This window comes from Drosophila busckii, chromosome X (genome assembly GCF_011750605.1).
Source record: "Drosophila busckii strain San Diego stock center, stock number 13000-0081.31 chromosome X, ASM1175060v1, whole genome shotgun sequence".
NCBI lineage: Eukaryota > Metazoa > Arthropoda > Insecta > Diptera > Drosophilidae > Drosophila > Drosophila busckii.
This window is the reverse complement of record NC_046608.1, coordinates 6,589,654-6,611,027: the sequence shown is the minus strand read 5'-3', so window position 1 is coordinate 6,611,027 and position 21,374 is coordinate 6,589,654. Positions and strand designations below refer to the sequence as shown.

The window sequence follows — 21,374 nt, the reverse complement described above, 5'->3', positions numbered from 1 at the left end:
TTTGGGAATTAAATCTATGCAAATTATAGTTGTGATTTACTTATAAACAAATTGTAATAGAAGAGAATGCTTGTGTTTGATTAGTTTTTGTTTTTTTGTTAAAGCCAATTGTAGATATTAAAATAACAACGATTGGATTTTACATGAATTGCTTCAAAATAGATTTTTGCTTAAAATTGTTTGATTGTTGTTTGTGTTGGTGTTGGTGTTGGGACTAATATAACATAGCGGTCAGTTTGCTGCCGATTATGATGAAGATTGTTGCTGTTGTTGTTGTTGCTGCTGTTGTTCCATTTATAGTTGCTGTTGTTGTTGTTGTGTATATAGCAGAAAATTATGCTTGTTCGCTGTTGTTGTTGTTGTTGTTGCTTTTGTTGCTGTTGTTGTTGCTTCTTGTTTGCTGTACCTGTTTGCTCACTGTTGTTGTTGCTGTAGCTGCTGCTGCTGCAACTGTTGCCGCTGCTGCTGCTGCTGCTGTTGTTGCTGCTGCTGCTACTGCGCCTAATACTCGCGTGCGTCTTGGAGGGGGGGGCGAGGCCTGGCTCAGACATCTGCCGTGCGCGATGTTATGCTCGGCGATCGCGAGTGTATTACAACCTTGTGGCCGTTTTTTGTCACAAATCCATCGCTCTCAACGAGAACGGCCGTCTGGCGTCCGGCGCTGCCGCTGCTGCCGACACTGTGGCCACCAGGACTGCCGTCGTTGCCATCTGTAGGACTGTCGCCATCATCACCATCATGGGCAGCAGCATCGCCGCTATCATCTGCCGCTGCAGCGCCATCGTCGCCATTGGCGGCAGCACCATCAGCATCTGGATCAGCATCGTTGCTGGCATCCGCATCGCCTGCGGCGGCGGCGGCGGCGGCGCTGCCACCTGTGAAGCCTTCGCCACTTTTGTGCTTGCGCCACGCATGCTGAATGAGGCGGGCGCAATATTCCTCCCGCTGGCGCCAGAGTGTGGAGGAAACGGGCTCGTAGCCCTCGGTGTCGGGTCTAGCGGCAATTTCGCCAATTTCGCCAGTCTCCTCGATTGGATTGCCTTTGCGCGCGAAAAAGTCTTTGGTGAGAGCGTCGAGGATGTCCACACAGTACATGAGATCACCGCGACAGATGGGTATGTCCATCGATATGATTTTGTATTTATTGGGCTTATGGATTTGCAGTGGCGGCTCGAGCACGTCCAGGAATTCGGACAGCTGATCGTAGCGTATATATTGTGTGCCCTCTGGATCGAACTGCTGCCAAATCTCATAATACATATCGTAATCGTCGTCGGTTAGACCCTCCTGCACATCTTCGGTGGCCTGACTATAGTTCTCAAGAATGACAGCAATGTACATATTAATAACTATCAAAAAGCTTATAACTAGGTATGAGAGGAGAAACGTTATTCCCACGGTCGCTGAACCACAATTGCCCGGATAGCCTTTGTCGTTGTCGGGTGGATCGCATGCTTCCTCATTGATAATGGCGTCGAGCACACCATCCCAACCGGCTGAGGTGGACATCTGCCAGTATATATAGCGTATGCGCAAAATGCAATGGAAATCGATCATGTTATCGATCAACGATTGGTTGGTTTTTGTTTGTTTGTTTGTTTTTTGGAAATTTATTGGAATTGCATTTGAAAGCAGCACAAAACGCATAATGTGGACGGCAGTTGTGCGGTTGGTTGATGGTATTTTGTATTTAGTATTTTGTCGTTGTTGAGTTCAAAACCACCGATCGTCAAAGGATCGTTGGTGTATGAGTGTGTGTGTGTGTGTGTATAAAACGTCCAGTGTCGTTCGTTTTTATATGTGTGTGTGTGTGTTTGTTTTTTTGTGTGCGAGTGTGTGTGTTTTTTTGTGTGTGTGCGTGAGAAAGAAGTTTAAGACAGAAGATACAATAACAAGAAGAGTCATTAGTCAAAAACGTTAAGTTAATCGATCACTTGTTGTAAGCAAAACTAACTAGGATTATGTAGGCATTAAAGTAAGTAGTACTGTTTAGTATTTAGTGTGTGTGTGTGTATATGTGTGTATATGGAGAGCGTGACATTGGGTTATAGAGAGCCAGTCACAGTCACAGTTTTGATGGCCAACTAAATTCGCATTGAAATTTATTTTATAGTGTTTTTAGAACAGATAGTTAAAGTTACAGACAAAGTAAGAGTAGAGAGCGTTCTTGTCTGTGTCTATGTGTGTGTGTGTGTGTGTGTGTGTGTGTGTGTGTTTGCATATATTTAAAATATATGCTGAGCGTTGAAAAACGCGCGAAAAGTTTGCATTTGCTTTTGGGTGTCATGAGGAAATTTCAACATTTCATTTGGTGTTTGTTGAAAGAGCTGAATTAGATTTCTTTTTTATTTTACAACTAACAAAAACTGTGCATTAATGAATGTTTCCATATATGTGTGTATTTGTATGTGTGTGTGTGTGTGTGTGTGTGTGTGTGGTATGCAAACTTTGTAAACGCACACAAAACTTAATATACAACTAAAACTAAGTTAATGCAAAAAGATAAGCTCAGCATTGGAAACAGCAGTTGTGTTAGTTAAACACAATTTTTGAAATATTTTTTAAACAGTGTGTACACACTGTGACGTAGTAAATAATACAAAATTAAGCCAAAATCAACACAGAAAGTTCTATAAACTAGCAAAATCAAAAACTCATTATCTACAATATAAACTCAAAAGCTTTTTATATTAATTTGCTTATGCTGTTTACTGATCTCGCATATTAGAAAATTACAAAATAAATGTATAAATAAATGGCGCATGTTGCGTTTCAAAACCACATGTATACGTTTTTTTTTTTACAATGGAACAGAAACGAGAAGTGAATTAAAAAAATTGCACTAATTTAGCTTTTGTCAACAACTACCGCAGCTTGAATCAACATTGTGATGTTGCCACTAAATAAAAAAATATTTAGACACACGCACACACCGATTGGCAATTGGGAAAGTAATCGAGATGTTATCGATTGCCAGCTAGCTGTGCGGCGCCCTTACAAACACCTGGCCAGACCACTAGTATGCATTGGGAACTGGACGGGTGTGTGTCTGTGTGTGTGTCTTTCTGTGTGTGTGTGTGTGTGTGTGTGTGGGCTGTGTGTATAACTTGTGTGGGGCGTGGCAACATCACCCAACGACAACAACAATAGACAACATAAACCGTTAACGGAATTGTGGCTAGTACGCTTACCTGAAACAGCAGAATCATGCTCTGGCCAAAGGTCTTAAAATTGTAGACATCGTTAATGCCGCTCTTCTCCTTCACATGCATAAAGAACGACATGCCGAAGATGGCGAAGATGAACATCACCAGAAAGAGCAGCAGGCAAATGTTGAATAACGCGGGCAGTGACATTGCCAATGCAAAGAGCAGCGTTCGTATGCCCTTGGCGCCCTTCACCAAACGCAGGACGCGACCCACTTTCGCCACGCGCACCACACGCAGCAGCGTCGGCGATACGAAGTATTTCTCGATAATATCACTAAGTACAAGACCTGCGGGGGCGCACGCGATTGATCACAGAAGTTTATATGTATTGTGGCGTGTGAAGAGATTGATTATGAGAAATTGTATTGAGAATCATAGTTTGTTGCACACACTTAAGCTTAACAAGATTCAAAAGGAGCTGGACACGGGATATGGAATATGGAATATGGAATATGGAATTTGGGGTTCGGTACATAGCACAAACAAAATACTAAGGGGCGCAGCACAATATTAACAATATGTGCATACATACACACTGGGGATGCATGTATGTACATATGTATGTATGTATATATGTACGTCGGCTGAAATATTCAAGGCGTAGCGACTGCTTTGTTACAAATAGTTTAAATACATATGGTATGCAGTATATACAACAAATATAATACACAATACAATGTTTACACAGCTAAAACACAGTTTTTACAAAATAAAAAGCAAATTACCGACATCGTATACACAAGTTTACATATACACAATAATATACATACAGTATGTACAGTAGCAGTTGTTAAAGAAATCAAAATCATAACAAAACTTAAGAGAATTGAGCGGCACAGCACAGTTACTTTCCGATAAGCAAATAAATAAGAGAGCATGAGAACGCTCACGCTGTTATATTACAACTGTAGTAGTATAAGCGTAAATAAACGAAATGCGAGAGCGAAAGAGCGCGAGAGTAAAAAGCTGAACTTTTGAGCTTTGCAGCTGAAGTAAGCGCAAGCAGAAGAGAGCGAGCGCATGTTGATGCTCAGTTGACAGTTGAGTGAGCGCAACTCAGAACTGAAAAGAACCGCAAGCTTCTCAGCTTTACAAGCTGTACACTTGAAAAAATAAACATAAGCTTTGCATTCACAGCTATACACATTTTGTATACATAATACAACTTTATGTGTACATTGCTGTGTATGCTCATAAAAATATTGAAAACAATAGTTAGTAGTTGAACACGTTTAGCGAACTGTAAAAGTAAATGTTTAAGTTAAAGCAGCAACAACACTCAGTAGACGTATGTATGTATGTATTTTTCCTTGTTTTCTTTTTTGCGGCGCAGAGAAAAGCAGCAGCAGTTGAAGAGAGCGGAACAGAGCGTTAGGCGCAGGCGCAGGCGGAGGCGGCATCAGTAAACTTCTCTTACACAAATGTATGATTTTTTGAATGTTATTTTTGTATGTTAATTTTGTTTACAATATATATTGAGAGTAGTGTATGTACGTAGGCGTCTTTATAATTATAAGCGATAATCCGCAGCATATTTTAATAGTGCCAAATATCAACAACGTTCGTTTGTGTTATTATTAGCCCATTTGTTCATTGGTATATCATTCTACGTGAATGAGTACGAAATGCGCACTATCGTGAGGCGATGGTGTGGAAATTGAATGATTGGGCTATATAGGGTTAACACTAAAACGAACTATTGCGATACGAATGCGAAGAAAGGAATATTAAAGGCAAATTGCAATAAGTCTGGCCAGGAATAAGAGTCGTTAGCTATGGGGAAGAGTTATCAAAAAAAAACACTTAGCATAGATAGCGTAATAAAGTTTGAGAGATTAGGGAAAAATAAGCATTTGTTGATTTTTGTTTGTAAATAAAAGTACACTTAATTCTAAAAATTGATAGCCACACTATGTTCGTTGAGGGGCTATAAAACTCATTTACTATATATATGTTTTTTACCACGTTCATAGTAAAGTACATAATCTCCATTGCAGATTGGACCAAAACCATTAAGAAGATTCAGGCTAGTGCCACGGTACGTGTATTTTGGATTATTAAAAGTATGCCAATCAGCATAACATAGAAGTCGGACTCAAATCATAACGGGCTAGTTAGATCATCCTTTTGCATAATGCTACACACTATAATTAAAGAGTTTGGAGGCCATTGTATGTCAGTGCAAAAGTCGTACGATAATGTCTGATAACATTCCGCACGGCCATTGCATTGACTGGCCTGCCGAGGCGATTATATATTGAGGTTGAGGTTTTCGGGGATTTTGACAATTGTCAGATATACCGGGCAAAAGCTGACAGAGTTATGCAACCGACAATCGCACAGAGTTGTGGAATGCCCATTGACACCTAACTCTGATTGAATCTTTTTTGTGTTCTTCTTTATCAAATGTTATTTGTTTTGCGTTTGGTGAAAGCCATTTTAAACAGTGTCTTTGTGTGTGTGTGTGTGTAAGTAGCATTTCTTTATATTATTTATTTATGTATTTTTTTTTTTTTGTTTGTTATTCGCATGTTAATAATATTTAGCATTTTTGTTTTTTCTTTTTTTGTTTTTTGCATTTACAAAAGCGTAGTTCATTTCGTTTTGTTTTTGTAAATTTAATTTGTTATTAACTTTTAGAGTAGAGTTGAGACTAAAGCGTGTATTAAGATATTCGACAAGATGGATATCACTCTGCGTTTAGCGTTTTGCGTTTTGAGGAGGGCAAGAAGTTTGGGCAACATTGAAGCCAAATAATGAAGCAAATTTTAAGGCGCTTAAACTTTAAACTCTTTGTAAAATGTGCGCTGAAAATACTTTAGCGCGTGTGGTTTCATAGGAAAAATAAACAACAAAACTTGTTTTGCGTACAATACAAATACAAATAAAGCAAAGCAGTAGAAATATATTAGCTTTAGTTTTGCTTAGCAACTTGAACGGGAAATCAAAAATTTATTAAATAAGCCTTAAATAAAATTTTTGGTTTTTGTTTTTTTTTTTTTTTTTTGATTTGATAAGTAGGGCAGGGGGTACGACGAAAACAACAACATACAGTTTTATAGTTGTTGAGCACTGGGTCTGTTCGAATTTGTCAGCACTTTAGCAGCAGAATATAGTAAATATACATATATAGCATCCCTTTTATGTACACGACATGTATCAAAATGCGAGTAATATATATAAAAGGAAGCTCTTCTGTTGCATTCAAATTAATGTAGTAAAGCATATTTTAAGCCATCTTTTGTACAGTTTTTTTCTGGTCGGAATCCGGAATATACATATAGTATACCATATATTGTAAAAAAACAACAAATATATATAAAATTTGGGCAGCCAAGTTGAAAAAAAAAACTATATATATATATATATATATATATATATATGTAGATCCCTAATGTTTAATTTAGCACGCATTAAGAAGTAAGAAGTAGAAGAAGAAAATCAATTTTGATTTGGCAGCGCTTTTGTTTTTAGTACCAATGTGCTTACGTATACGTAATTTTTCAGCTGTGTTGACCTCGAGTAAAATCAAAATTTAAAAAAAAACTTAATATATAAAATTTTAAGTATATGTACATATACATATATAACTGATTTTAATCAATAAGTTAGCAATAGTCACAACAAAGCTTACACAACGGATTACTAATTATAAATTATTAATCACACCAATACTTGTTAACAGTTAAACATAAAAATATACAACAATTACTAATTTTACGCACAACAATGTTGAGTTTTGCTTGGTTTGGGTAACAAATACAACAACAACATAAACAAATAACAAAATCAAGCCTACCTTGCATATAAGTTAATGTATGTAAGTGCATACTTGATCATTTTTATAACAAATTTTAAAGCTGTTATACAACAAGCTTAGTTCGAATACTTTTATGCAAAATGGACTGAGCAGTTAAGCTAACAAAACTTATTTGTAATACGTTAAGCACAACGATAGCGAATGCTTCATATAAGATAAAAGCAACAATTTTGGAAAAAAGTTACAATTTATAAATACATTAATTGATTAATGAAAGTGCCGCCAATCATTATATAAAGCATTCGTTGAATATACAAATTTTACAAGTACAACAAATTGTTAACGCCTTTGGGTTTGGTTTTTTTTTTTTTTAAATTGAACATTTAGCAATTGTATATTTGAAAAATACGACAGCAAGTTAGTAGTAACATTTATAAGAAAAGATTTATTTTTGTTAGGGAGCGTACGGTGTGTCTTTTAGTCAGAAAGTTACAGAGAGAGATAGAGAGAGAGAGTGTGTTAAATATAGATATAGTTGTATGGAGTTTGAAATAAAGACAATACACACATACAGCAATAACGAGCGGTACCATACAATGATATTATTTTTTTTTTTTGATTTGGAGTTTTGGTAGGAAATTCTAACGTTTGGTTTGGAGCTTGGATGTTTGGCTTTAGCTTCTTAGTTTTTGTTTGTTTTAAATTTAAAAATTTTTTGTTGGCAATTTTTTGTTGTTTACTTACCTAAGATGGATAAAATGACAACTACTACATCAAATAAATTCCATGGCTCAATAAAATAGTGATATCGTAAAGCGAATATTTTTAATAGACATTCGGAACTGAAAATAACTACGAATATCGCATTCAGATAATCAAGGACCGCATTGTACGTGTCCGACGCATCGTAACGATCGAGTGTCATTGTGAACATGTTTAAACCAATGAATAACATTATGATAATATCGAATTTTTTGTCTGTTACAATTTCAAAGACTATTGCTTGTGGACGCCACTGTAAAGGGAAGTAAAGTAAAGTAAACAAAATCAATCAAAATGAAAAGTAATAAAATTAAAACAGAGAAATGAGAATTCACAACAGGTTTACACCAAACACAAGGAAGAGAAGAAAGATAAGAAAAAGAATAGAAGAGTTTGGTATAAGTATAATTAGTTGAACACGTTGCTTAATTAACTATATATCTTTTGTTAAAATACCATACTAAACATTTGTTATTTGTTATCAAAAAGATTGTTAGATTATTGTTAGTATTGATTTATATTATGTACGCTTTATGCAGTTATAATACGCTATAGTATATAAATTAATGATTTATTATAGTTTGTAAGATTGTTTTTATTTTCTTTTGTAGATCTGTGCCAATAGCAATCTTTTTTCCATGATCCTGCCAACATACATAACATTGCATGTGTATGTGAGAGAGAGAGAGATAGAGAGAGAGAGTTATGTGTGTGTGTGTGTGTGTGTGTGTGTGTCTAACAGAATTTTCGTGTATTTATACAAGTTTGTCATATACCTAGAATAATTTTATACAACCGTGTGAGAGATCTGTGCGTTTAAAAAGAGAGAGAGAACAGACTTGTTAATAGTACGAGTACACACTACTTGAAGACAGACATCATTCACGATTAATCATATAGAGTATAGAGTATATAAGTATTATTATATACAAATGCTTTGTACTTAGCTATAAAACGTGCAGTCAAATGTCAAAAGTCAATTCGCTTGAACTTAGTTCAATCTTAGCTGTTTTTTTTTTTTAATCGTTTTGCTTTGTCCTTTATTTAAACATGCCAAGTTCTTTGTGTTCTTTGATTTGTGACTAACACTAAACATGCCCATAACTTGTTGTTGTTGTTGTTGTTGGAGGAGTCACGTGCCATTTAGATTAGTTAGAGAAATGAAACATGCAGTTAGGTTTGTCGTTATATAAAGAATGTGTTTGGAATTTGAGTAGTATATAGTACATAAAGGTTTTCTAAATATATAGTTAGATTTATAAAACAGTTTGGAATTTCATTTTGAATTTTGGTCCGACTTATAAATTGGCAGACATAAAAATGTTTAAGTACAGACAACCAAACGGACACAATACTTAAATATTGTTAATTGAAATTAAGTAAAGTTGATATAGTAAGTAAAAACAGTAGCATATCGAAAATATAGAGTATGCTTGTTAGGAGTTCACTCAATGGCAACGGTAGCGTGTCATTAAATATACAACTTTAAACAAATGCAGCAAATTATATATAGAAATTATATACAAATGTGCAGCACACACACTACGGCAGCTATTACAGCGACTCAACTTTACGCTTGTATTTGTAAGATCCATTATTTAACTTTGACAAAATATTGCTAGAGAACAGGGCTATTTATTTATTTATTTGTTTGTTCTATATGCTTAGCTAAGCGAACTTCAAGTCGTCTATACAGATTTGCAAGGGTAATAAAAATTGTAAATGTTGTTGCTGTTGCTGTCGCAGTCAGTTAGTTTTGGTCAACAAGTCGCTTAAGTTTTAATACCTATATACACTGAACAAAACGCATAGAAAAAAGATATGTTTGTTTTTTTACAGCTAGTATACGATTGGCACAGATTACGCGAATACAGCGGCTTTCCACGCATTTCTGTAGTTCATAGTTTATTGTATTTTATATTTAATGTTATAGTTGTTATATAGCAAACGTTGGAGTGTTTAGTAGTAGTATAACGAAGGCCTAGTAATTATTTTCTTGAGAGTTTGTTGAATTCAAAATTGAAGAAAAACTCGGAAGCTTGCATTTTACGTGTAGGTTTTATATTGTTTATGATTAGTTTTTGTTTCTTGGCTGGTTAGTTTGTAAGTTTTGATACTTTTGGTATTGTTTTTAGTATTTTTTTATCTTATTTTTTTTTTTTTTTTTTTTGTATATTTTGTTTTGTTGTCTTACCCTTGGTCTTGGAATGGCTTTTAATGGTTTTTTTGAGCCCATCTTTTTCATAGCATTATAGTACTTTTTCTGATCTTCTGTCATGAACATTTCTAATGATCCACCTGCTTTTTTCTTTTGCTCATTAAAATTATCAATGATAACACCAATGAACAGATTGAGTGTGAAAAATGATCCAAATATGATGAAGAATACGAAATATAAATACATGTAGATGTTCGTTTCACGAATCGGCTGCTTGTCCACCTGTTTACGGTTTTTAGAGTTTTTTTTTTTCATGTTAATTTTGTAGCATCATTTTTTGTTTTTATTTTTGTTATTGTGAATGGATCATTTTTAGTGTTGTAGGCGGCAGTGTAGTTGTTGTTGTAGTGTTGTTGTGGCCATGTATGTGGTAGTAGTTGTAGTTGTGTAGTGTTGTTGTTGTAGTTGTAAGTTAATATAAAAAGAGAAAAAAATGTATATAGATATAAATATTTGATCAAAAATTGTTTAAAGACTTATATGGACTAAGTTAGTTTGCATTTTAGTTCAAATCAAATCGATTGTTATATATTTTTTTTTTTCTGATTCGTTAAGCGCATACCAAAAATAATAAAGAGTCAAAGTGTTTGTGTATATATGAAAATGAATTGCATTTATTGTTAACAACATTACCTCTCGTGAATCGATAGCATCGTTCATTATTTGTATCCAGCCTTTGAAGGTGGCCACTTGGAAAAGGCACAGATACGCGTTACCTACATGATCGAAATTCATTGCTGAATTCACCCACGTGTAGTTTTCGCTTTCGCATGCATTGCGATTTGGTATTATTTCATGGCTGAGTTTAGTTCCGTTTGTATCCTCGCACTGTCCACATCAACAACATTTGAGAAAAATGTATTTCAGTTATGCGTCATTTTAAAGTTGAAATAAATCAAAAGTGTCTACAGCTAAAGCTAGTAATTGTGTATGTAGTATGTTTGTATATGTGTGTATATATATATCAGCAGCTAATTAGCTTTAAGTATGTACATATACTTCAGTTCAGTTTTGTGCAAAAGGCAGACTTAATCGTTGCTAGTACTAAAAAGTGTACTACATTTTATAAGTATATATATATATTTTTTTTTATATATATAAGCTCTGCATGCATTTGCCTAAACTGTCATATGCTTTACATTATGACAGTTTGTGAAAACTATGAAGCGATTAGTATTAGTTACGGCAATTCAAGAACAATAATTTGTCTTGTAGCATATATAGTATATATATATATATGATATGTAAACATATATTGTAGCAGCTTTAACTTTTTAATTTATACTTATGCTACAATATATAGTAATAATTTTATGTTTTTTCTCAACTATTTACGAAAAATAGATGCAAAGATACGCATTTGATGCAAATTCAAGTTGAAGACTTTTATTTTACACATTGATTATGTTGCTAATTAAGTGCTGCTTGGATTTTCGAAAACTGTACAAAAAATAGCACAACATTTGTATTAACAGTGTTATCTTTTTTGTTGGTTTTCTTACATTGTTTTTTGGTTTTTGTTTTTTTTTGTATTTGGTTTTGGTTGTTTTACTTGAAAAAACGCTTGCACGTACCTTAAAATATTTTCCAGCAAAAAGCTGTACACCCATTATGGCAAAAATTAGCCAAAATATTAGACACACCAATAGCACATTGAAGATGGACGGTATAGCTTGTACCAGCGCATTAACGACGACCTGGTTTTCATTATTTTTCATATTTTTGCATAAGTATTTATTTCCCAATAGTAAAAAATATATATATTTTTTCATATATACACGGGTCGTCGTTTTGTAGAATTTATCGATGAGCAATGTGGGAATTGTTTTATGTGATTTGTTTCGGATTATGCGGCATTAGCGTTGAAATTTCAGTTCATAGTTGTAGTTGTGTGTTATGTTATGTTATTGGTTTTTTTTTTTTTTTTGTTGTTGTTGTTTTTAGGGAGAGTATACAGAATATAATACAATAAATGCAGAGAGTTATTTAGTAAATTATTTGATGTATTAGTTTCTTAAACATTACTAAAGCTAGTGTGGTATACATGTTACATGTGTGCAGTGTTTAGTTGTGTAATCGAATGATTTAGTGTGTGAATGAGTTTGTGTATATTATATATATAGAGAAAGGCATGCAGCAGGCTTATAAGCAATATTTGAGACTACATAACAGAGCATAACATGGCTTATTTATGATAAGTAAATAATAAATAAATACATGCAATAAATCATTGTTGGTAGCAACAGTTTTTTTTTGGTGCTCACTAATTCATATACATACTTTTTATTATACATATATATAATTAACTTAACTAGACATACGCATTTGCATAGTTAGCTACAAATTTTTAAATGCTGGAATTCATTTTATTTATAAATATTGCTACAAGCATTGAGATTACTTTTTATTAAAAAAAAAAAAGCATTGCCTACATTTTGGCTGCTACATTCATAGTTCGTTACTCTAGGACAGACAATCACTTCAGCTGCTTCTTTTTATAAATTCCAACATGTATAAAATTTGTTAAATTAGTTTAATTAATTTTAATAACATAGTGTATCAATTAATGGTTTTCTATTGTGACTGGTTGCAAAAATTCGAATGCAACTACATTTCGATGAAAAGCTGCTGGAATTTCATAAGAACAATTCAATTGCGCATACTAAGATCAAGCAGAGCGTAAACAAATTGAGGCGAGGCAGTAAGAACATATGACCAAGAGACAGAGAGAGAGAGAGAGAGAGAGAAAGTGCGGCAGATAAAAGATGATATAGAGAGAGCGCTCGTATAATGAAAGTAGAAGACTTTGAGGCAAACTGTTTTACATGAAATTTGATTTTTAATTATAACTATATATAATCAAGAGTACATTTTGGCTGTTGCAGTGTGTTAGAAAATGTTATAATGGTATGTTATATGTATATACGAGAGATTTGTAAGTAGACTGTGTGTCGATATAGTAAATAAAATACTAATGTAATATGAATAGCTAATCAGTCAATCTAAATACTACGGATGCATATTAATTAACTATGGTTGGAAATTTACGAGTAGGTTTAAATCAGCTGCTGCTATTGCTAATATTTTTTACTTAAAGTTTTTTATTTCTAGTTTTGATAAAATTACAACTTGGGTGTTGGTGATATGTAGTAATGAAAAGCGCGCTGCAAAAATTGGGTGAGCTCAACAAGCTTTAGTTATAAACTGTTTGCTAGTTTCGTTTAAAAATGATTGGCGCTGTTCAAAAAATTCAATACGAATGCTGAATTGATGTAGCAATTTGTAATTTGATATGTTTGAAAAATTTGCTGTATGTACTTTGTGGTATTTGATAGATTTGATTTTGTTGTTGTTGTTGTTGTTGTTGTTATTGTATTGTTATTGTTTTTTGTTTTATTGTGGATGTATGAAAGTACGTACCCGCATGCCCTGCATACGGGACATGGCACGTAGTGGTCTCAGTGCTCTTAACGTTCGCATAGTCTTGAAGGCTTGAATACCACCAGCTCCAACAAGTGAAGCAACGAAGTTGATAAGCGATACCTAGTTTCGATATAGTTCGAATAGTGCCAAATTTAACAAATTTACTTCACATACATATATTTAATTGTTATTTGTTATTTGGTTGGTAGTAAAATCGAAAATTTAAATTATAAATTTGAGTTTAAAACGTGTTCGAACTTTCGCTTTACTTTTTGTCAGTTATGTAGTTAGTACAGTCGTCAACTCAAATTATTACAAAACTCTAAAGTCAGCAGTTATGTATAAGTATAGCTTATAGTCTGTTTTGATTGAGCTGCAGCGAACCTAACGAAACGAGCTTACTTGCTTACTTATATAACGACTTATAGCAATTAACAGGGATTTATTATAACAGTAGTATATGCTTAGTTGCTAGCCTAAAAGTATTACAACGTAAACGAGTATTAAACTAGTTATATATTTAACATTTATATCATGTACTTGCGCAAACACATACATACTTATATATATATATATATATAAGTATTATAAACGAGCCGTAAGACTTTAAGACACAAATAACACAAGGAGTGGCGTATAAGTGGGTGGGGGGTGGGAGCACAAACATAGCATAGACAAGTATATCGAGCACTGAGTGTACATTAAGTGGAGGTAGCTTAATCACAAGCTGAGTACGATTAACATTTACGATACACTGGGCGGGGGGGCTTACAAATAGAGTTCACATAAGGACATAAAACATAACTCGTTAGATGCAACTGTTGTTTAACTGTTGGGGTATGGGCGATCGAAACTGATAACTGTTATACTTGTTGGGAATGTAGTAGAAATAGTTTGCCCTTGCAATTCACACACAAACTCTATAGCACACACACATATAAAATATAAAAAAAAAAAAATTTGTAGCCTCAACAGCCGCACATTGCTCCACAATGGACTTTCGAGACTGCAAGCGCCAAAGCGTTATGATAAATGAGCGTTATATTACAGTTTTATATGCATATATACATTATTATAGTTTAATTTGCATAGATTTTGACGTTTGCATTGTCCTTTGAGTCTATTGTATAGCCGTGCGACATTTGCACTAGGTTTACTTTATTTCAACGATTAGTTTGCTGATCTTTTATTGATTTTTTTTTGGCTTTTGTCTTTATATTGACACATTTTTGCTCAAACTTTGCTGCCGGACTCGTTTGGTTCGTGGAGTTTTATTTTTTTTTTTTTTGTATGCAGCGTGTTAAACACGCGAAAATATTGAACGTTTTTTGTGACCAAGCGATTGTTTTTTAAGGTTTTCGAAAATCTTTACTGCTTAGATGCGGCTTGTATTTAAGTATAACACTGCCACCACTGCGTATAAGCAATTTATGAATTGCACTTGTATTTACTTGCCGTTACTATTGAAATGTTCGATTATAAGTACGAGTATATATGAATTATATATAGACATCAGTTTGTACACTAAATATGACACTGGCTGTCAAGAAAGTTTTTGCTTTATACAGTGGTGCTGCTTTACTATATAATAAAATATATATAGTTAGTAAGTTATTGTTTGCAATTTAAAGTTATAAACATATATATATTTATAGTGCCGCTAAATTGGGTCAGGTTTATAGTATTCATGTGAGAGCAATACGCGTAAGGTTCGAAACTAAATGGCAATGTATAACAGTTTCTAAAAGGGAATATAACAGTAAGTATGTAAGACGCCTGGGGGGTAGGTAAACTATTTACTTGGTCAAGATAGCTCGATATACTTTCAAGTTTCTTTTAACTACTGTATGTGATACAATTCCAAGATTTGCAAGTACATTAAGACAGATATATACATGATATGGTGGCTTAAGACTATGTTAAATACTTAATTACACTAAATATGCTGTACTAGCGCTAGGATTGAGATTAACAGTATGACAGCTTTGCAATTGAACGGCTATGTATAACAGTTAATATACAAAGCTAAAGCTTATAGGTTTATTTATTGCAGACATAGAGATGTAACAAAATTGTACATATGTATGCATGTATGAATGTATGTTGCACCACTACGCATACAATACATAGACGATTCGATTCGCAATCTCTCATTTTGCATTTGAGCGTATGTAGTGTATGCTTAGCTGATTGCATGTTACAAATACTGAGAGCGAAGTTACGAAATGTATGTTAAATCATATAATGCTTGTATAGTTAATTGTAATAATAAATAAAACAACAACTGGCTGGTATAACAGTTAGCAAAAGCGCCGCCCTACGCACGCTGTGAAAAGTTGAACTTAATTTCTTGATTTTGATACGTAAGCAACACAGATTAGAGCAGAAATTAAACATATAAAGTTATTGATTTATATATTTAACACAAAACACGCGCTCACAATATGTCATGACATACATACAAACATAGGGAATACAAGATGCTCTATAACAGCAGAAAACTGCTGCAGCAGCTGAGAGAGAGAGAGAGATAGAGATAGTTATAGTTATAGAGTAAGATAAAGTGAAATGTAGAGCGTGTTGCAGCGTCGGCTGATTTCAGACTTAATTATAAAATTGATGTACGCAGCTTTGTACATACATAAATACATAAACGTACATAAGGTACAACTTATAGAGAAACCCAATAAATTGAAGTGATGTGAATTGCATTTGTTTTAACACACACACACCAGAAACACAACTGCATACATATATATAATAATATATATACACATATTATTTTGTACATATGTCAAAAGAAAGTTACACTTATATAAATATATATATAGAGAGAGAGAGAGAGAGAGTAAGAGACAGTTATAGAAAGCAAATGAGCGCTTACAAGAGTAACACACACACACACACACACAGATAGAGAGATTATACATTTAGTATAGTATTGTTATGAACAGAGAACACATTGTATTTTGTAAGTATGTTTGTATGTATCTCATTTTTCGACACTACTTACTTTCATGCCCTCCCATCGCGAAACAGCGCGCAGCGGCCTTAAAGCGCGCAGAGTTCGCATCGATCGGAAGGCGGGCACATCATCAGCCCCAGACCAAACCGCAGCCAAATTGATTAGCGATAGCTAAACGACCATATATCGATTACCATATGTGTGGTCAAAAAATAAAACAAAACTCAACCAAACACAACAAAAAAAATTATAACTTGTAATTCAAAAAAATCAATTAAAATGAGCTTTTTGTGTAGATTTGATGTACACACTTAGACTAACTACGTAACTGACTAGCTAAGAGTTGGCTAAAAATGGTTTTATACTAAAATTATTTTGGATTTTATACAAGGCTGCGCTAGGTAATAGAGTTACATTAAGTATACGCATTGTGTATACGTCTCACATCTGTTTGCTACTATAATACATATTTTATAAACTCAAAAACGAAACATTTATTCCATTTCAAGTCGGTCGTCAGTCAGCGTTAAGTGATTTTTTGAATTGACATCTAGAATTTCTTTTTTTTTTTTTTTTTTGGCAAAATAGTTAGACAAATTCTTTGCGCATTTGTTTCAAAATCAAAAAGAATGTGTGTTTATTAAGTTGGGTTGGCCAACGTTCGAACTTACCATGACAATAACGAAATCGAGCCAGCACCAAGCATTTGTGAAGTACACTTTGAAGCCGAGCGCCAACCATTTGATTAACATCTCCAAGAAGAATATAACCGTAAATATTCTGTCCATGTAATATAAAATATCCTGCAGTATGGGTCTTTGTGGCAGATGTACATCTTCTAAAGCCTGCGGTGTGGCGCGTTAATTTGAGTAATATTGGGTAATGTTGGAATTACATATTGGTTCAATTAAAGTGATTACAATTACAAACAGATAGTGGTTAAAGCAATATAAGAAGCTATATAATTATAATTACAATTATAATTATAATTAAATTTATAATTATATTATAATTATAATAATTATAATTATTGTACGTATGTTAATATATAAATGGAGCCGCTTTGCTCCTATTACAATATAAGTATTTATACATTTTGTTTTTATTATTTTCACACGCAAGAAAAAAGGCAACTTTGGTGAGTTTGGTTTGTGTCTGTTTTTCTTCGTTTACTGACAAATCAAAGTCAAACGCTAGTTAAAGAAAAATTTTCAAAGAAATTGAAGACAAAATTCTTGAAATAATACGCAAAAGCGTAACTATGCTCTAAAAGCTACACACACAGTATCAAACAAAATTAAATGCACAAATACACATACATATTGTATGTGTATGTAATATGAAACTAATTACCAATTGGCTTCTTATTGGATTTCTTAACACAATTCGCATTAAGCGCAGACACAAACCGTTTGACCTGAACTGTGTCTACGCTTAAATTGATTGTGCAACAATTTATAGTAATTTAGTTTAAAATGAAAATTTATTAATTAAACTATGCTGCTACTGATAGCAATAATTTGCAAACAAGCAGGCGCTGCTTAGATTTCATTAAAATTAAAGCTATACATAAAACAATGAGCGCGTATTCAGCAATTAATTCAATCACTTTCTAACTTCTGATTAATCAGTTATCAGCAACTGCTGCACAATATTGTTTGATAATCAGAAGCGTTTTGAGCATTAAGCATTGTGCGTTTTACATTTGTTGTGTTTATTGCTGTCAGTAGCATTTAAAACAATAAGTAAGTTAACTCTAAGCTGAACTATGCTGAACTATGCAAACACTAAATAACATGTGAAATTATAAAAATAATATATTTAAAATGAAGCAATCAACTTTGGTAGTTTTTGGTTTTTTTTTTTTGGTATTTTTTTAAGCAAGACTTGAAAAACTACTTTTGTTTAATTTTCTTGGATTGAAAAATTGTTGCAAGTTTTTTAAATGACCAAAAATTGCAACAATATCTACATTTTAAATATCAATTAAACAATTTCAAATTAACTTGTTTCTATTTTTTTTTTTGTTTTTTTTTTTTTTTGTAAATGTAGTTGTTGACTTACCAAAGCTAAGCTACTCATTAAAATCATAGTGATAACAGCTGTTTCAAAATATTTATTTTCAATTAATTGAAAAGTTTTCAGTCGTAAATTGCCCCATCCTTGCCAGAAAGGCGAATCTTCGTCACCGGCTAAGATTGGAAATTTCTTATAGTAAGAATCGGGGCAGCAATCAGCTGGATATTCGTCGAGTATATCCTCATCGTTTGCATGTATTATGATATCACCGTCGAGTGGACCCTCCTCGCACTCGCCTTCCTCGTCGAGCTCCTCGTCAAGACCTAAATCCTCTTTACTGGCGTCGCGCTTCTCCTCGCCCTCCATTGTTTCGGCGCTACCCTTGTGGCTTTCGTCCTTGAATGGTCGATTCTTATGGCTACCATATGAGTTAATGCTGGCAGTGTCGTCGTCCTGTAAGGACAAACCTCTATGGTTTAGCTCGTGTTCCAGTCTATTGTCTTGGTGGTTAATTGAGTTGCCAATCATCTGTATATAATTATTTATACATACATATATATATATGTATATATACATATAAATGTATATTTTTGGATATATATATATATTTTAGAACGATTTCAGTTCAAGTGTCAAGTTGGTTAGTTGGTTGGTTGGTTGGTTGGTTGGTTGGTTGGTTGGTTGATTGGATTGGTTGGTTTAGTTTATAGATTTTGATTGTTGTTTGGATTGTGGAATATGGACACACACATTCACACATATGTATACACATAACAGTACACAGTTATATGTAAAAAGTATACAAATAAGTAAACGAAAAGGAAATGAATAAATAACATAAATCAATTTGTTGTTGTCGTTAGTTCAAGTATAAGTACATTTAATACTTATTGAACTACAAAAATACATTCACATTAACATACACACACACAAACACACACATGTATGTACATGGTATATATATGTTAATTCATGAATGTACGCTGTAGTTTGAATTTTAGAGCTTAGAGTTCGAGTTGTATTATTTACCGTTGCATTATTTAGATATTTGGATTTCTTTGGCTTATTGTTCTTCAAGTCGCCATGTATCGTAAACTCCATGCCATCCCCAATCGCCACCTCCAGTTGGGTTTGCTCCTTCAGGCCCTTCTTGATCAGCCCGTCCGCCAGTATCTCATCGTGTCCCAACTCCAGCTCATTGTCTCCGTGCTCTGCGGATATACAACGACAAACGCCCTTGCCTTTCGTATCCGAATATATCGTATATCGTATTTTTTCACACATTTAATTTTCGATATGTACATGTTACGTATTATATATATAGGTATGGCATATATAGCATATATATTATATATATATATATATGGTATGTATGTTTTGTACATGTATGGGTGACGATGACGCATATATAATTCATATAAATCATAAAACGAAACGAATTCAGAGAAGCAGTTGCCGTTCGCATTCAAGAGTTGTTGTTATCAATATATTTGATTTTGATTTTGATTGTAGTTGTAGTAGTCGGTTGATCATTTGATTGGATGTGTTGTTAAAGGTTCGTTAGTATGAGTTTTGTTTATTTTTTAGGCGTTGTTTTTTTTTTTTCAATACGTAGGCCAATGCAATGCGTTCAGATTCGAGAGTTTCGATGAATCATGACAAGCCATTATACGTTAATGAAAAGAATATAGATTTATATTTAGGCGATTAATATCATATTTAGTTGAGACGCAAAACGATTTGCAACACACATTTAAAATGTTTAAATTATTTGCATTTACATTAGTGTTGGAAAAATGATTTTTTTTTCCGTTGACAACACAACACAAATACAACAAGCACACAAATGCAACTGAACGGGCGCACAAAAATCAAGAGCTGCAGAGTGAGATGAGCTAAGATGAAATCAAAAAATGTTTACTAAATGAAATTATATACAAACTATAGCCAACATATACAAAATGAATTTACCATTGATTTGCATATGAAGTAATTGTTACAGTTATAATATTTTACATAAGCACTACGTTTACATGAATTACAAACTGTTGTTGCTAATGTTTTTCTTTTTTTTTTTTTTTGTTTTTTTGTTTATAAGTTCCATACATATACAATATACTTAGACAACAATAATATCGAAAAAGAAAAGTTTTGTTTTTTAATACTATGAAGGATCAAATCCACTGTTTTACTTTCAATTATATCGTTACAATGGGAAATCGAATATATAATTTCAATTTCTTTAGCTAAAATTCAATTCGCTAGTGAAAAGTTCACATTAATTTTAATTTATTTTATTTTATGGAACTGAGGACTGAGAGGGATATAACAATGGCGTGAGAAAAGTTTTATACATTTCTTGTTTGGTACTATTTTTCAAGTATTAACTGCTAGTATAAAGTACTAAATGTTTATGAAACGATAAGAAACGTAAAAGGTTGTGGGCAACGTGTGAAGAGAATTAATAAAAGCTACGAGAGCTAATGGCTTACGGCAAAGTTAAATGAAAATATTATCTAGTTAGATTTATTGTTGCTATAAACACGCACTAGAACATAACTAATGCCAATAGTATTAATGAATTCTACAAATCGAATAAATGGTAACGAGTATGAACGGGCGGGCGGTCGGGCGGGCGTTCGGGCGTTTGATCAATGTCACACTCGGCTCAATTCTTGATGCCCCCGGATGCATATACATATACATACATATACTTTGACAATATACAGTTACATATATACATATGCATACATAGTTCTTTGCTTTAGGGTTTTGAAACAACAACAATTATGTTCGAAACGAACGGAAACCAACATGAAATCAGTTCACTCTCATGAGTTGTTCGAAAAAATAATTACAAAAAATTGCCTTTCTACTTCTTTCGATGTGCAATTCGTAGACTTTATGATTTATGTTTCATGATGCTTGGGGAGCTGGCCGGGAATTTGAATTTAGGGAATATATGGGTACACTAACTTAGTTAAATTTACATCAAAAAAATTACATTTACTTTTAGAC

The 21,374-nt window shown here is 33.4% G+C and overlaps 1 protein-coding gene across 50 annotated transcripts in view; it reads right to left on the bottom strand.

The window, feature by feature from the left end:
• Positions 1 to 424: 424 nt before the first annotated feature.
• Positions 425 to 21,374, bottom strand: part of LOC108605487 (sodium channel protein para) — a 49,429-nt gene continuing 28,479 nt past the window's right edge. For 29 of the 50 annotated variants that reach the window (XM_017995183.2, XM_017995192.2, XM_017995182.2 and 26 more), the window contains 10 exons: positions 19,386 to 19,567; positions 18,402 to 18,884; positions 17,009 to 17,182; positions 13,370 to 13,492; positions 11,524 to 11,646; positions 10,583 to 10,777; positions 9,926 to 10,171; positions 7,714 to 7,984; positions 3,192 to 3,496; positions 425 to 1,509 (listed from right to left, as the gene is read on the bottom strand). In XM_017995183.2, the coding sequence (XP_017850672.1) occupies positions 544 to 1,509; positions 3,192 to 3,496; positions 7,714 to 7,984; positions 9,926 to 10,171; positions 10,583 to 10,777; positions 11,524 to 11,646; positions 13,370 to 13,492; positions 17,009 to 17,182; positions 18,402 to 18,884; positions 19,386 to 19,567 (3,068 nt within the window). In that variant the 3' untranslated portion in view covers positions 425 to 543. The remainder of the gene's footprint in view (positions 1,510 to 3,191; positions 3,497 to 7,713; positions 7,985 to 9,925; positions 10,172 to 10,582; positions 10,778 to 11,523; positions 11,647 to 13,369; positions 13,493 to 17,008; positions 17,183 to 18,401; positions 18,885 to 19,385; positions 19,568 to 21,374) is intronic. The other 21 variants (XM_017995211.2, XM_017995198.2, XM_017995210.2 and 18 more) reach the window with 1 other exon arrangement.